At 57.3% G+C, this 16,603-nt stretch overlaps 1 protein-coding gene across 1 annotated transcript in view; it reads right to left on the bottom strand.

The window, feature by feature from the left end:
- Positions 1-852: 852 nt before the first annotated feature.
- Positions 853-16,603, bottom strand: part of LOC119110817 (filamin A protein cher) — a 56,514-nt gene continuing 40,763 nt past the window's right edge. Inside the window, exons 26-40 of the mRNA XM_037234688.1 lie at positions 14,596-14,740; positions 13,111-13,251; positions 9,984-10,130; positions 9,057-9,230; positions 8,039-8,203; positions 7,518-7,721; positions 6,966-7,138; positions 6,272-6,580; positions 5,521-5,725; positions 4,953-5,083; positions 4,136-4,300; positions 3,622-3,825; positions 3,086-3,221; positions 1,847-2,056; positions 853-1,418 (exon numbers count right to left, since the gene is read on the bottom strand). Of these exons, the coding sequence (XP_037090583.1) occupies positions 1,234-1,418; positions 1,847-2,056; positions 3,086-3,221; positions 3,622-3,825; positions 4,136-4,300; positions 4,953-5,083; positions 5,521-5,725; positions 6,272-6,580; positions 6,966-7,138; positions 7,518-7,721; positions 8,039-8,203; positions 9,057-9,230; positions 9,984-10,130; positions 13,111-13,251; positions 14,596-14,740 (2,694 nt within the window). The 3' untranslated portion in view covers positions 853-1,233. The remainder of the gene's footprint in view (positions 1,419-1,846; positions 2,057-3,085; positions 3,222-3,621; positions 3,826-4,135; positions 4,301-4,952; positions 5,084-5,520; positions 5,726-6,271; positions 6,581-6,965; positions 7,139-7,517; positions 7,722-8,038; positions 8,204-9,056; positions 9,231-9,983; positions 10,131-13,110; positions 13,252-14,595; positions 14,741-16,603) is intronic.

The following is a 16,603-nucleotide window of genomic DNA, read 5'->3' as shown; positions in this document are numbered from 1 at the left end:
CACTTGTTCCGAGCGTGTTACCGATCAAGGCCAGCGGAGCGCGCGGAATAAAGGACCGGCGCGTGCTCCGAGCGTGTTACCGATCAGGGCCAGCGAATCACCGAATAAAGGACCCGCGCTTGTTCTGAGCGCGTTACCGATCAGGGCCAGCGAATCACCGAATAAAGGACCCGCGCTTGTTCTGAGCGCGTTACCGATCAGGGCCAGCGAATCGCCGAATAAAGGACCCGCGCTTGTTCCGAGCGTGTTACCGATCAAGGCCAGCGAAGCGCGTAATAAAGGACTCGCTCCTGCTCCGAGCAGGTTAATGTCCTGCGAAGAGCTGGGTGAAGGGCCCGCGCTAGTTCCGAACGTGTTACCGATCAGGGCCAGCGAAGCGCGGAAGAAAGGACTTGCTCCTGCTCCGAGCAGGTCACTAATCAAACCCAGCGAAGTGCTCGGTAAAGGACCCACGCCTGCTCCGAGCGTGTTACCAGGCCAGGCCAGCGATGGTTACGCTCCAGGCCAGCGATGCGCGGAATAAAGGACCCGCGCCTGCTCCCAGCGTGTTACCGATCAGAGCCAGCGAAGCACGGAGTAAAGAACCCGCGCCTACTCCGAGCGTGTTACCGATCAAGACCAGCAAAGCGAATAATAAAGGACCGCTGCGGGAGGCTGGCCAGGCAGCTGGCTTCATGAACAACATCGGAGTCTGTCTATGTTCGCTATGTGAAAAGTGATCAGCCACGCTGTCCGTTATATCAGACTGCGATATCCCGCCACACGGCTCCACTCCGACAGCTGTTGCGAGATCGTAAGACGCTTACGTCACGAGGTCATACCAGCGCAGAACGCGCATAAAAACACGGCAGCGCATCTCCTATAATGTGTATTAAGGCATGCGCTGACATACAACCGACACTAGCTCGTCAAATAAAGTCATCAAAAAGAAAACAAAACCACCGTTTGGGTGTGTGCGGGCCGGCCGGGGCGCGCGGCCCAGTCGTTGCCCGCCGGCCGCGCGCCCCAGCGCCGCCAATTTCGGGGACGCAAGCAAAAGCTCCATTGGCACATGGTCGGGGCCGGGTCCACCACACAAGGGGCCGCGCCCCACGGCAACAATAAATACGGCCGGGGTGCCGCTACGCGACACTGCGACAGAGCGAGGGAAGGCCTGCGGGCGGGTTAGACGAGCCGCTGGGCGACGGCGGCGGCGGCGGCGGCGGCGGCGATCACTGCACGCTCCGGGCCGGCCTACACCTCCACCTCGAACGGCGAGCCCGGGATGTCCTTCTCGCCCCAGCGCACCACCAGGATGTACTTGCCGCGCTCCTTGACCGTGTAGAACACCTGGTACTGGTTGCGGCCCATGTGCTTGATGTGCACCTCTTCGCACGGGTTCTTCGGGCCGAAGCAGCCGACCCACAGCATGTCTTGACCTGCAGGCGGGGCTGTGGTTAAAGGCGGCGGGAGTGGAGGGCGCATGTCGCACAGAACTACGGACCGTTCATGGACTATTGGCCTCATCGACTGACCAGACATGAGCCAATTTGAAGTTGTTGAGAGCATTTGCGAGGAACATTACTCACGTAGAGAAGGGGGTAGTAATATCTCTATTCCTAGGAGAAGAACTAGCAGAATGGGAAAATAGATGCGCTGATGTTTCGGCGCATGCCTCTATCGAAACAAATAGTAGGAAGTCATGAAACAGTCAGAAATATCAACCCATTTATACCCCATTCTCTCGGTTTTTCTCCGAGGAATAAGGCTATCACTACCGTCTCACGTATCATTCAATTTGCCTTGTGACTGACTCGCTGTGACCGTCACGAACCCCACACCGAGGAAATGGACGGTGTGGCCTCACCCGCACAGCCGGCGTCCACGGTAAACTGGTTCTGCCGCCCGATGAACGCCTTCTTCAGGCCCATGCCCTTGGAGGTGACCTTCTCGGCGTCGGAGTTGAAGGCGGGCAGCGAGGGGCCCTGCTTCTCCTGTTTGCTGGCGGCCATCTTCTCAATCGTCTCCACGACGACGGCCGACTGCTCCTTGGGCCCCTTCTCCGCAAGCTCGTCACCTGGAGGGTGCACGGGGTGGTGATGAGTCCAGATACGGTCCGATGGATTCTAACCTCTTTCAGGCAGCGGTGGAGAAGCTGCAGCAGAAACCCAGCGAAGCTTACTAACAAAGCTAATGAGCTTTGTTAGCGAACTTCTCAACTAAACATGACTAAATAGATAGTTGAGAAATGCCATTATATGGCATAGGTCAATGATGCAAGAGGCATAAGTATGTTTTTTTAATCAGAATAAACAGGCCAAGAGACGCTAGATCTTGCAGCGGATCTACACGCGGCTCGACCACGCGCTGGCGTCGCACAAGCTCTTCTGCTCTATCGTATCATCCCGTACCCTCACATGACCTAGTCTCGCGGGGAGTCCAGCCGTCGCATGACCTCCTTTCGCCGGGGGTCCGGCCGTCGCGCGACCCCCGTCTCGCTGGGGGTCCGGGCGTCAGTCGAGTCAGCGTTACTGTCGGTCTGGCGCCGGTCCGTGTGACGGAACTACGATACCCGCATGTTGTGCGGCTCGCACGAGTATGAGCGTGCTTATCTGCCACGTTTCAGTCCCATGTTCGGTTAATGTATGACGAGCCGTAGGCTGAAGACCAAGTCGCCTGTTCGGCTGGTGCGCTTATAGGCTCGATTTACAGGTGCGAACGTTCGTGTTTCCATTGTGATATGGACCACTAGTTGAAGAATCGACCCGGGCGCTCGAAGAGTCCCAGATCGGGCCCCCTGTGCGGACCAAGCCTCCGGTCCTCGGGGGAGCCAGGCAAAGGCTAGTCTCCAGCAAGTCTCCACGATAGGTCTCCATGTCCGGTGCTGCCCCAGCTCTCACCTCTCCTCGATAGCACGGTTACCTCTCCGTAGTCCAATCGTCTATCCTGGCGAAGGCGACACTAACCTGACGACAAACACGCTAACACAACAGCCCGTAATGCAGTAGCAGCCGGCCCCGGTAACCGCCCGTTGGCTGTAGCCCCGACAGCGGGCGCTCCGCAGCCGCCCGCCCGCTCGGCCAGCCGGGCACCCGCCGACACGCACCTTCGACCTCGACCTTGAACGGCGAGCCGGCGATGTGGTAGCCGTCGTACTTGACGCCGACGAAGTAGTGGCCAGGGCTGAGCGGCGTGTAGCGCACCTTGTACCCCTCGTCCACCTCTGTGCAGTCCATTGCCACCTGGTGGCAGACGGGCGGACGCTCGACTCAGCGGCGCCGCAGAGCTGGTGTCAACTGATCCCCGGACAGGCGGCTTCGGAGACTGTCAGTGACTGGGTGCTTTTTAAACGTGTTCCAGAATTGGCTCAGTTGAGCTGCAGTAATAAACTAACAAGCTTCAGCCAGCAAAAAAGTCGTACGCGACCACAACAAGTTACGAATTAAACGATCGCAAGAAAAAATGTTGAAGCGTTTTTAAAGGGATTAAAAAACATACAAAATGGCCACATCATCCAAAACACCCGGGGGGCGGGGGTTGTAGACGTGCAGACCACACATCGGCCCTGGCCCGGTCGGCACGGTCCCTCGCCCCGAACGCAGCCCAACGGGGCCATTCCATCGCAGCGCCGAGCCCGCTGACCTTGGACGGCCCATCGATGGTGACCGCCAGCGTGCCGGCGCCAGCGTTGCACGTGTCCACGATGAAGTCAGACTTGTGGCCGGTGACGCCCTTCTCGAGGCCCTTTCCGTGCGCGTGCACGGCCGCCGGGTCGGCCTCCTGTTTGCCGATCTTCAGCCGGAACGGCGAGCCCGGCACGTGCACGTTGTTCCACTTGACGTGCAGCTGCGGGCGAGGGGGGAGGGGTCAGGACACGGGGCGGTTCCGGGGCCTTCCAGCACGGGGTGGAGGCGTGGAGACCGCTTGCACCGCCTTTCGGTGGAAATTGTGAGGCACTGTTCCACTGCCAGGGCCATCTGGTTCTGGGACTGCCGTGAACTTACACAAACGTGCACTTCAGTATCACTGACGGGCTTTGCCCACTAGAGCTGCTAACACTAAACCACCGAGCATATTCACCAGTAACAACGCAATGCAACTGACTTATCTCAGATGCGTTACCGGCGCGCCTCCGCCGCCTCCGTTTCGTCCTCACCTGGTGGATACCGTTCTCCTTGGGCAGGAAGCGAACCGAGTAGGTGTCCTCGTCCAGGTACTGGGCGAAGCAGTCGTCCTCGTGTCCGCTGGGCGACACGACCTTGCAGTCCAGCTGGCCCTTGCAGCCGCTCCGGTCCACCATGAACACGATCGGCTTGTCCACCTGGCGGCCAGGGGAGGAACCAGGCGTCAGCGCTGCTGCGGGTGATCGCGGGGAGCAGCGGCGGGCCGCCCGCTGCACCAGACGAGGAACTCGGCTGGAACGCTCCGGCACGTAACGCTGCTTTCGGCATTAGGTGCACAACAGGAAGCAGAAATATCACGAGCAAAGCAAGTTAATGAATTCGATGTAAAAATACGGTCACCCCATATAAATATTCTTACGGAATATTGTGCACGATGATTTGCACAGCCGGGATATATATATATATATATATATATATATATATATATATATATATATATATAGTGCATGTATGCACTCCGAGAATTATGGAATGCATACATACTGTAGATCAGAAGTAAATAAAGCAAAGACGTATGCATATTGCAAGGCTCAAAATAGCAAACAAGTGAATAGAATCAAAACTAATCACACCTGGTATTGACAGCTGTTATGTAAATTTTAACACGCCAACCTTAAAAACTGCATCGCAGTTGTAATTACCGTGCATTTAGCCCCGTACCGCCGATAATGCTGAGCCGAATACAACCCCTCTAAAAGCGGATCATTCTAATGATAATTGACGTTCCATGGGGCCATCTGACTCTCCGACTGACAGTATGGCGGCCACAGAGCCCCAGCGGCCACTAACCTGGACCCCGGCGTCGGGCAGCTGACCCACGGTGACCCGGTGGGCATCCTTGTTGGCCGGCGTCACATACACCTTGTACGGAGAGTCGGGGATGTGCGAGTCGTTGAACTTCACTCCCACTCGGTATTCACCTGTCGGGGTGGGACCGTGTTACGAAATATGGTGCTGTATCAAACCCTCCTACGCAGCGCAGCCTGTTTTCATTCAAAACAATTATATCAGCACGGGTCACGTTATTCCGTATGCCGGCGCACGCGCGACATCACTGGCAACGATGTGCCAGGCGCGGGTAGTCCGTATGGTCAGCCATTACAAATGACATCTCCGACCAGGATAAATCAGCTATAAAATGCATGTTCCCTGCGCTTTTACCATACGTTAATAAAAACAACGTGTTACTGATGTCTCAAACACATCAAACAGATACCATCAATCACAGCTAAGTCCCTTTCTCCAGAGCGGAGGCCCCCGTGGTGGGGGACTGTCAGTCACGCGGCCGGTGCCCCGCTAGACGAACGGACCCCCCATCGGTGGTCGTTCGAGCCAGCTCTCGGCGAACGTGGCGTACCAGGCTCGGAGACGACGTAGCTGACGTAGCAGGAGCCGTCCTTGCGGTCCTTGAAGTCGATCTCGGCCTTGCTGGGTCCCTCGACGCTGATGGCCAGCGAGCCGGCGCCGGCCTCGCGCGTCCACACGTTGAACTCGTTGGGCATGCCCTGCTCGCCCCGCTCGAGACCCGGCCCGCCGGCGTGCACGCGGTGGGCGCCGCCGTCCTGCCCGGCAGGTCACAGGTCAGCTCAGGCACGGGTCGCTGGAGGGGTCGTGTTAGGGCTCACACCGGAGTGGATGGCCTCGGCGGGCGACAGATGGGTCAAAATACCAGGCATGTTGCCGCGGAAGTTGAGAAAAGGCGAAGAGCGATGATCACGCAACAGTGTTTGGCAACCCAACGACCGATTAGCCACAGGACCGAGATTAACGCAGGTTATCCGGGGGATACGGGATAATGCAGACATATTCACGAAACATGATGAGATGGTGCCATCGCCCTTCAAAAAAAAAAATGACGGGCGTTTCACATTATTCTGCTGTTTCCACTATGCGCATCGTTCCATACTCACAAGTCAAGATCCTAATATTCTCAGACCTATTACACAGATCAATGACAGATTAAACTATCTCGGAAAACGGGTGGTCAAGTCAGAAAAAACAAACGGAGCTGGTCGGGCTGGTCGGGGCTGGTCGGGACTGGACGGGGCTGGTCGGGGCTGCTCGGGACTGGAATGACGAGGTGGACGCGGCGGGCCGGGTGCACTCACCTTGAGCGGACCGACGGTGAACTGGAACGGCGAGCCGGGGATGTGCACGTCCCGGTAGCGCACAGACACCGTGTGCACGCCCAGCTCCTTGGGCACGAAGTTGACGGCGTGCAGGTTGTCCTCGAGCTCGGCGATGGAGGCGTCCTCGACCACGCCGCCGGGCGAGGCGACCGTGGCGCTCAGGTCGAGCGCCGACACGCCCGGCATCTTGAAGGTGAGCGCGCAGCTGGAGCCGACCGTGGTGATGGGCGCCGCGTCCCTGTCACGCTTGATGCGCTCCGTCTGCGTGTTGGAGCCCTCGCCCGTCACCTGTGGACGGTGGGTCAGTAAGAGAGGAGACTAGCACAGCGCGCCGCAGCGGGATAGGATTGTCTCATCACCTGTGGGCAGCAGAGACTTTGGCAACAAGACGGGCAGAGTCGTTTACTGCAGGGAGTTCCTGTCTCACTCTCTATCTCTGAGCACGGGAGGAGCTGTGGAGGTGGCTGCGGAGTGCACAGGCGTACGGAGTGACTGTCGGTGTCCGACAAGTTCGCCTCCGCGACGTGATAAACGACCAGTAAGCGCTTCCTAGTTCAACTTCGGCATTTGCAGCAGGCGTGTGACTCTTTCGGAGTGATTTCTCGAAGGAGCCGTGTTCACACTGTCCAGGAGCAGCAAGAACAGAACAGCATGAACGACTCCGCCGCCGAACCTTAGCCGTGAAGGGCGATCCCGCGACGTGGTGATCGGCGAACTTGAGGTTGATGATGTAGAAGCCTGGCTCCTTGGGGTTGTACGAGACCTCCAGCTTGCCGTCGTCCTTGTCGTCGCACTTGATCTCCGCCTTGCTCGGACCCTCGATGGACATGGACAGACCACCGTAACCTGAGAACCACGGCCAGCTGACGGTCAATGGGGAGCGCAGATCACATTGCATAGATAACAGCGCCGAATTTGCCTCACTTGGGGACGGAAAGGGGAGCACAATCAAGCAAGTGCAATATTGACAAACAATGGCATCTATTGGAAATTTGCAAACCGGTCGATGTTGTAACGAAACGGGCACTTACAAGATGAAACCGGTGACATATCGATTTTGATCTTAAAGCACGTCGACTGCTGGTGCCCCGTCACTCAAAACTTTGGAAGCCCGCGATAGAGCTTCGGTCTTTATCGACGTCCCCTACAACGCTCTGGGGTTGTTCGTGCCGGGACAAGACCGACCACTTCTGCCACCCGCCACGACGGGGCCGCCGCCACTCACCGGCCTCCTTGGTGTCGATGAGCACCTTGTTGTCCTGGTGCGTCTTGCCCTCCTTCAGTCCGCTGCCGGATACCTTGACCTTGGTGGCGTCGCCCACCTCCTTGGGACTGACCATGATCTTGAAGGGCGAGCCACTGATCTCCACTCCCTTCTTCTTCACCATGACCAGGTGCTGGCCGATCTCGCGCGGCGTGAAGGAGATACCTGAGGGCGGGGGCACGGTCTCGGACCGGCGCCACACACAACACCCACCGTTCCACTGTCCTACGAGTCGGTTGAGAAGAACGCGCGGATCGTTGAAGCCCGGGGATAATCACGATGTAAATGACCTGATTACCACCATCTTCCGCCATCTCAATAAAAACAGAACGTTTTCTTGTATGATACCACGTCCTTACCACTTGAGTGCATTTGTATTTGAAACAGCGGCGACGGTGCGATAGAACACCCCTGCCCCCCAAACGTACCCCTCCGATCCGGCCGCCGGGCCGCCGCCGTAACACATCCAGCTGCGCACGTACCCAGGTGGTCGTTGGGCAGCTTCTTGAGGAAGCAGGGCTCCTCCAGGCCGGAGGGCGCGGTGATGGAGGCGTTCAGCGCCTTGATGTCCTTCTCGCTGACCTTGCCGGGCAGCGCCACCTCCGACTGCGAGCCGAGCGACACCTGGTTCCGCTTGCGGCCCTCGCCTGCGACACACGGTGACGTGCGGGCTCAGTTCCTCGTCACCACGGTGACGTGCGGGCTCAGTTCCTCGTCACCACGGCGAAGTACGGGCTCAGTCTCGGAGCTGCCGGGTGGCCATGATCAAACAGGTCCGAGCTCTCCAAAACAAACCAGCTCCGTCATTCCTGCGGACGTGCTGATAAGCGAGGATATCTAAAAACAGTCCTTTGAAAGCTAGGGCATTTCAGCCAGCCATCACTCCATTTACAAACGCCAAGAGCGTAATTGCCCTTCAAAGCGACATTGTCGTATCATGCATACCCTCGAGCACAGTTATCCAGCTTTTGTTGGGGCCATGCTTGCCTGAGCCGCACTCCAAAGCTCGCTTATTTAGTAGTTTAAACACTTTGCACATATAGGACGATAACGGACGCATCCCAACCGCATGATTTCGCCGCGTAACGGTTTTGTACCACCTAATGTGACAATAAGACTAGCCCTCTGAAAGGCGCCCGTCCCAGGTACCATTATATGTCACCTGTCACGCGACTATCGCAGCAGTAAGCCTGGTATAGTGAACGAGCCCTGGCACCAGCGAACGCGAGCTTCTCGAGGCAGCCGTGATGTGAGTGGTAGGACGCTGAAGGCCGTTGACGCTCCAGCCGATGACAGGATGGATCCAGGTCTACGGGTCTACGGGCGCCTCAACGCATGCATACGCACTCAGTACAGAGACCGGATTGACGCTTTCGACAGGCGTAACTACGACATGTGAAGCCACCGCCCCGGCCCACATACTGTCGTGACGGCTCTCGGGAATCGCGTGCCAGTTACAGCAGTGAACCAGCGCCAGCAGCGGCCGGCGCCGGAACTGACCTGTGACCTTGACCGAGTACGGGCTGCCCTTGATGTGCTTGTCGGCGAACTTGACGGACACCTTGTACTCGCCAGGCGAGGTGGGTAGGTACGACACGGATACAGTGCCGTCCTTGTTGTCATGGCAACTGATCTCCGCCTTGCTGGGTCCCTCCACGGCAAGCGATAGACCACCTGCGCCACAGAGGGGGAGAAGGGGGGGGGGGGGCGTCAGCAAGGAACAGACCCATGAAAGACACCTGTGGCCGACGCCAGGCGTCGCATGACGCCTGCCGCGCCCGGCCAGCCGCCGCCTCCCCGCCGTCTGCACTCAGGCTGCACACAAACCGGCCGTCTCGAAACACACTTCGGTGTCCATCAAACGGATTGATGCTTGGAAGAGATGTGACTGAACTGGTATCGCTGACTCATAACAGTTGACAGCGAAAAGGTAGTTTCGGAGTATTTGCCCGATCAATAATCTCAAACGTTTCGTTCCAACGTCAGCTACGAAAGACTTCTGACAGACGTCATACGACTAGGCGTGTCGTCAGACGCGCAGCTAAAAAGACGCCAAGAAAATAAACTCCAGCTCGCAAAGATGAAACAAAGCTAAAATACGGAAAGCATAGAGAAAACGTTGCTTAAGAAGAGAGATGCGCAGAACACTTCTGGCATAATATTTCGATGTCGTCCTGTCCACGCTCTTTGCCTCACTAAAAATGAAAATGAGCATCGTACAAAAGAATCAATGACTGGTACCAACGACACTCCTCAATTACAAACAAGATCAGCAAAACGGACAACTCATACCAAAATACCAGCAAAATATCCCGCGGCGGCTCTGTCCACTCGGCCGCGTCCAGCGTCCAGACAGATCCGTGACGTCACGAGCAGAGCGGCACACGCAGCCGCGGCGGCATGCGGAGAGAATGACGTCATATTTACCGCGCATCTGGCTACTACCTGCGCCGGCATCCTTGGTGGAGATGGTGAAGTTGGCCGGCTCGCCAGTGATGCCGTGCACTAGGCCCGGGCCGTGGGCGGTCACATAGCCGCTGGAGATGGAGTCCACGTGGAACTTGAAGGGAGAACCTGCCGACAGCGGGTCGGTCAGACACCGGACACACGCGCCGGGGAGAGGGAGGGTCGGGAGCGCACACTCAATCTATCAGTAGCAGTTTACAGCTGTCAGCAGACACGGCGTTCCGCGGGAGTTTTGGGCGGTATGGTTCATCGGATGGTGACATGACAGGTGGGACTTCAGGACACCAACCTTCGTTCTGGTGCAAAGAGAGGACAAGGATTGGCGAATCCAGCGACGAGTCCGACTTGTCTTCGCACGCAGCGCGACGTGCCCTTTCGCCGCGGGCTACTTTCCGCCAGCGGCCCCAGACCCTGCCCGCGCCTGCCGCCTCCGCCGGCTGCGCGCTCCCACCGCCGGGCGGCGCCACCTCCGACAGCGAGACGGCCGACCGGTAGAGCTCACTGGTCTCCCAGGCACGCTCCGGCCGGAGCGGCGCTGCGCCACCCGCCGCTCGGACAGCGGGCGTCTGTCGGTGAGCGGGCGGAGCGGCCGGCGGAGCGGACGCCAGCCGCGGCAGGAGACCAAGCTGCTCCAGAGCGCGGTGGCTGGCGTCGCCCTCGGCCGGCGGCCGGCAGGTGGCGCTCCGCGCGCCCGACATGGGCACGCCGAGCGGCGGCCGCGAGCGCCCCCAGTCGGCCGGGCCCGGCGCCGTATCGGCCGAGCGCAGAGAGCCGTAGGACGAGCAGGCCGAGAGGAAGCCGCCGCCGTCCGCCTCCGAGGGCGAGCGGTTCGCCAGCGCGAGCTCGTCCGGCCCCAGCTGCGCCGCCGCCGAGCTGAACGACTCGTCCGAGCTGGCGCTGTCGGCGTCGGGACGCGTCGAGCGCAGGCCGGTGTCGCTGCGGCGGCGTCGCGCCACCGTCGCCGCGCTGGCCGCCAGCTGACTGTGCGAGTGAAGGTCCCGCGGACCGCTGCAGCCCGGCACGAAGCCGACACTGAGGGTCGAGGCGCCGGTGACGCTGGGGGAGGAGGACGCGACGCTGGCGCTGGAGGGGGCGGCGGCGCACGTGTCGCCAGCACCGCCTGCTGGCGACGACGGCGGGATCTTCTGGCGGCGTGACGGTACAAACAGAGAGATTGAGTGACTGCTCTGCGCCGGCACTACGCGGGCTTCACTTCGGAAGCTGACTTTTCTAACACCTGGGTCTTTTACAGGTGGAATCTTCCTTTGCTCCGAATCTTTCCTGGGAGCAATGGGGAGAGGGTCTTGGCCATTTACGGCGTCTTGGGTGGATACAACTGCATTGTCATCAGGGCCAATTTGATCTTTTGCCGCTTCCCTTTCAGACCGAATGTTGCTCACATTAATGTCCCTTTCGGGCATGACCTTGCTTTCTCCCGATTCCCCGCCAAATAGGGTGTTGTTCAGGCTTGAGTTATTGTCATTGGAGATCTTCCTTGCGCACGTGTCCGTCTGCGTGACGACACTGCATGCACCAGAGTTCTTTTTTGAGATGGTTATGGTTGCATCTGCCGGACCAACATCGTCCTCCACGCTGCTCATTTCGGGCAAACTAAGGCTTACGGGACAGTCCTTCCCAGCAGAGGTTTTTCCAAGAGCGGTGCTGGTTGCAGCTACGGGTTCAATCCTGTTTACTCCAAGGGCAGCGCTGATTGCATCTGCATGGTCGATGCTGTTTACCCTGGCGTTTCGGTCAGGGACATTTTTGCTTGTAATGGAGTCCCTCCATGGGGGAGCCTTTCTTGCACTCAAGGTCTTTCCGGCGGAACCCTTATTTGCACCTGAGGTTCTCCCAGGTGCGCTTTTACTCAGGCCCGAATCTTTTCCAAACATAAATGGGTCAGGATTGAGGGAGGATTTGCTATCGTTGACTTGGTAGGACTGGAATGGAATTTCTAGAATGGCTTCGGATGACTGAACAGAACCTTCTTTGGTTTCAAATCTATTGCTGTAGTCGAGCTTTTCTTCAGCTTTGGTCGTCGAGAAATCAGAGCGCTTGAAACAACTGCTTGCGACTATTCCATTTTCATTTTGTGATTTGTCTTTGTCAGGTGAACTCTTTCCATCTTCGCACTGTCGCAGCTGTTCATGACGCTTCCGGTGGGACTTACTCGACTTTGTTTCCACTGAAGCCGTCTCGTTATTGTCATGAGAGGACCTAACTTTGACCCTTCTTGCCTCCCTCCGAGTGTCAACTGTTCTCACATCGGCGCGTTCACCCTTGTCAGAGCCGCTTTGCGACTTAATTATAGTGTTTCCCACCGGGGCCATCAACGGTTTCGGAGCGTCGTTACTTTTTGTGAGCCGGCTATCGATATTTGCTTTCAAGGTCCTGGCGTAAGCCTCATTTTTCAACAGCCTTTCCAGCGGACACTTAGTCTGGTATGGGTCTTCATACCCCTGACGCCAGTGGCCGCTGAACAGATCTGTAGTTCGCCTACAGCCGCTAGGCGGCCTCACAGTCGGTACAAAGCCTCCGGACGCTTGAGAAGACATCGAGTTCTCAGAGGCTTTCTTGGCAACAGGCAGCAGAGATGGAGCGGACTGCCGGATATGATCTGGGACGTCAGGAGTGGTTAGGTTTAGGCAGAAGATCCGTATCTCATCTGTAAGGCCTATGACAAAGACAACTGCAACTTCGCCACGACGGAAGCGGCCCCTTCTGCCTGAAACCATACACCAGCGACACACTGCGGTGACTGCCAACCGTCCAGGTGCATGCGTCTATAAATATTCCCGGCGACGCAATCCTGGCACCGTCCCGGACGAGGTATTGGACCACCGCACCCTGCACATAACTAATGTCACGGCCCGGCTCGACACTTTCGCTCCGCCGTCCCCGCCCAGATGGGCGCCGCCAGCCTGCAGTCGGAGGCGTCCCACAATCTTGGCCGCTTTTGGGCAGACCGGTCTACTAATCTGGTTTTGCCAAAACCCGGTGAATTCCAATACCGTCGGCCTCGGACTCCAGGAAAAATAAATGTGCGGCTGCGCCTCCGTGCCCTCGTGCAAACGACCCGTCGACTCACCCTGGACATGTTCTCCATTGTACTTGACGACCAGCTCGTGCAGGCCCTCCTCCTTGGGCTCATATTTGACAGAGACTGTGCCGTCCCTGTTGTCCTCGATGATGGGCTTGTCCACCTTGCCGCTGGGCATGTTCACTTCGGCTGGGAAGAGGTCAAAGCAAGGTCAGATCAGCTGAGCACGGGCCACGGCCGAGGCACCGCAGCTGGGGTCGGGTCAAGAAGGCTGGAAAGAGGATGGGGCGAAATCATCTCCGCCGTCAACGACTCTTGGTAGGGCCCCTTGAACTGAAAGGAAACAATTAAAGCTTTACTGGCATGGGCCGGGACACAGCGTGGTCACTTTGGCTACCAGTGGACCACGACAGCGTTTGGCCAGAAGGGCAAGCGGCACAAAGAGTCCGCCTGCACCCGGGAACGGGCACGTCAGCACCGCCTCGGACGAGACAGGACACGGCCGTCACGGGACGACGGGCGACATCTGCAGCACCTGCAGGTCACAGTGGCGGCGGGCGGCTCACCCTGGCGGAAACGCCGCATCCTCCGCCCTGTCTGACCGGGTGCTCGGCGGTGGCGAACGACGTATCGACCGGACTTCGAGGCACTGTCGCGGCATTTAAAAACCGCTTGGTAAGTATGGTGTGGCGCCAATTGGACGACTGTGAGTCGACACGCAGTGCTTTAGGTAGTCACTAAATTTAGACGGCATGTCCTGACGTTAAACGACCACTAATCTTAACTTGCTTCGGGAAATGGCGACAACTACACGTAAGAAGTATAAAGGTGGTATCTAAGAGAATTTGGTAAAACGGTTCGAGCAGAACGTGGCGACAAAATATGCAACTAAGGCATGGCTCAGGTGCCCGTTGCCCCAAGTGACCAATAGTGACGTCAAAATGCGACAAAATATTTGCGAAAATAATAGACCGGGGAAGCCACGTGACAAAACACCAGAGGGCGTTCTCAGTGCCCTATTACGAGGTTGTCTATCCTGTGCATGTCATACCTTCTTTCATAGAACATCAGGAAGGAAAATGAAGGATGACCTGTGGTGAGTGCATTAATAATTTTGGTGACACGCTGGGTAAAGTATTGTGCCATGTTCTCCTCCCTGTGCGTCGTTAAGGTCTCGTAAAACCTATAAAGCTCAACAATTAAGTTCAATGATAACTTAAAACCATCACACCAGCTGAACGCAATCCTCATCAACACTACAATGTGTCCGACATTCTGACACCCAACACAACTATGATTAAAATGCCCGACTAAGTGCCAACAGCCCATTACGCCTTTGAGCCCGACCTTACCTTGGCATTATGCCAACCCTGCGTGCCTTTGTGTTACTGCCGACAGCAAGCTTTTACATTGTCCTGAGAATTGACCTTTCTGATTCACTCCTTCTCTCAGACGATGGCATTGACTCTGCACGAAACTTGGAGGCGGAACTACATAGAACTGACCTCACACACGGCGCCGGCTGACACGCACCTGTAACGTGGCCGCCAGTGGTGGGCAGGGGGATGTTGTTGAGCTCGACCGGTCGGTACTCGTAGTACTCCTCCTGGACGCTGGTGGCGGTGGCCGACTTCAGGTGCTCGGTTCGGGTGCGTGTAACGTTCTCCTCCGACTGGGCCTGTTCGGAGCAGGGGCGCACGGACTGAGGTCAAGCCACACCCCCACCAAAGACTTTCCGGAAATGCAACCGCAACTTGCTTCCGCGAAATGGCAACGACCCTCAGTTCTGTATTAGAGTGGCGAGCTTCGGTTAGTACTGACTAACGTGCCAGCGCTTGAGAACAAATGCTCGCAAATCACACAGCATTTCAAGCTCGTGGATCAGGGATGACGAAGTGGCATGATTGGCCGAAGACGAGGCTGTTGGCTCCCAAAAATGACAGCCAGCTTTATTCAACAGCAGCGCAGCTATCATAACAACGGAGACAGCCGCATGAAATATCAAGCTGTTGACAGAAGATAATGTGTGGTATGACATAACGCAACAGGTGGGCGAAGTGAGACAGCTTCCTAGTTGTCTCACATCTGGCGGCCACTATGACGTGCACCGCAATGCATCTTATTCTGTCAGTAAGTGAGGCGCAAGACTCGCATGTTGCAAATACCAAGACATCATTTGCGCCAGCCGAGGCGCGGCGGCAACAGCGGCATGTTTTACAGATGACTGCCGAGCGGCTCATGACAATGGGCGGCCTCTGCACCGCGTGCCCGGCGCTCCGGTAAATGTGTTTTACGACTGGTGCGGCTCGCGCGGCGCGCCGGCCGCCGGCGACAGCGGCGGCGGCGCGTGTGACTCGAGCGGCCGCGCGTCGCCACGCCCCGCCGCCGCCGGTGTCCGGTGGCGCGCGAGGCTCGGCCAGCCGTCACCAGCCGCCGGGACACCGCCGGATGTCGGACGGGGAGGACACACGGTCGGCGGCGAGGCTCGGCCAGCCGTCACCAGCCGCCGGGACACCGCCGGGACACCGCCGGATGTCGGACGGGGAGGACACACGGTCGGCGAGGCTCGGCCAGCCGTCACCAGCCGCCGGGACACCACCGGATGTCGGACGGGGAGGACACACGGTCGGTGAGGCTCGGCCAGCCATCACCAGCCGCCGGGACACCGCCGGATGTCGGACGGGGAGGACACACGGTCGGCGAGGCTCGGCCAGCCGTCACCAGCCGCCGGGACACCGCCGGATGTCGGACGGGGAGGACACACTGTCGGCGACGAACGGCCCTCGTGGGGACGAGGAAGCGGCGACCGCACTGATGGACGGTCAGCAGGTCGGTAGGAGCGCAGGGCCTCGAGAGCGTAGTCGCGGCGGTTCGCACGCAGGCTAAGATTGAACAGTCACGACCTCAATTAATATCCTCTTGTAAGAATGTGCGGAATTATAGAGATAGGGCATGGTATCGTGTGGTACAATTGTTGCTCAGCCATTGGCTGTCACAATATATATATATATATATATATATATATATATATATATATATATATATATATATATATATATATATATATATATATATGTGTGTGTGTGGGGGGGGGGGTGGGTGGGTGTGTGTGTGTATTGTATATTGTATATTATTTTAGCCGCTAGAAATAGGTGTTCGTGAATACCATACATGGGGCCAAAACCATAGATCACGGCATAGTTATTTGATTTACTGTGCGACCAAATAAAAAACACTTACATTTGAAATTGCACTTAACTTGCGTCAATGCGACGAGTCGACGTCGAGTCGACGAGTCAATGCGAGCGGAATTTTGCGTTTTTTTTTTAATCGGTTTACCACACTTACGGTAGGCAATTTGAGGTTCAAAATAGGCAAAGGACCAAAAGACTTTTCTGCTTCTCTTGGTTATTTTAGGCTTCCAGCCGGTGAGCACGACGTTACGCACTGCAACGGTTAACTAGTCAGTGCGAAACAATGCCGTCGGTGCGCTAACGCTGGAAACATCAGCCAGCGCCTACGATGCGCTGAATGAGACCTA

This window comes from Pollicipes pollicipes, unplaced genomic scaffold (assembly GCF_011947565.3).
Source record: "Pollicipes pollicipes isolate AB1234 unplaced genomic scaffold, Ppol_2.1 Scaffold_7236;HRSCAF=8622_pilon_pilon_pilon, whole genome shotgun sequence".
Taxonomy (NCBI): Eukaryota; Metazoa; Arthropoda; class Thecostraca; order Pollicipedomorpha; family Pollicipedidae; genus Pollicipes; species Pollicipes pollicipes.
Note: the sequence above shows the minus strand (reverse complement) of the source record. Positions and strands in the feature narration are given on the sequence as shown.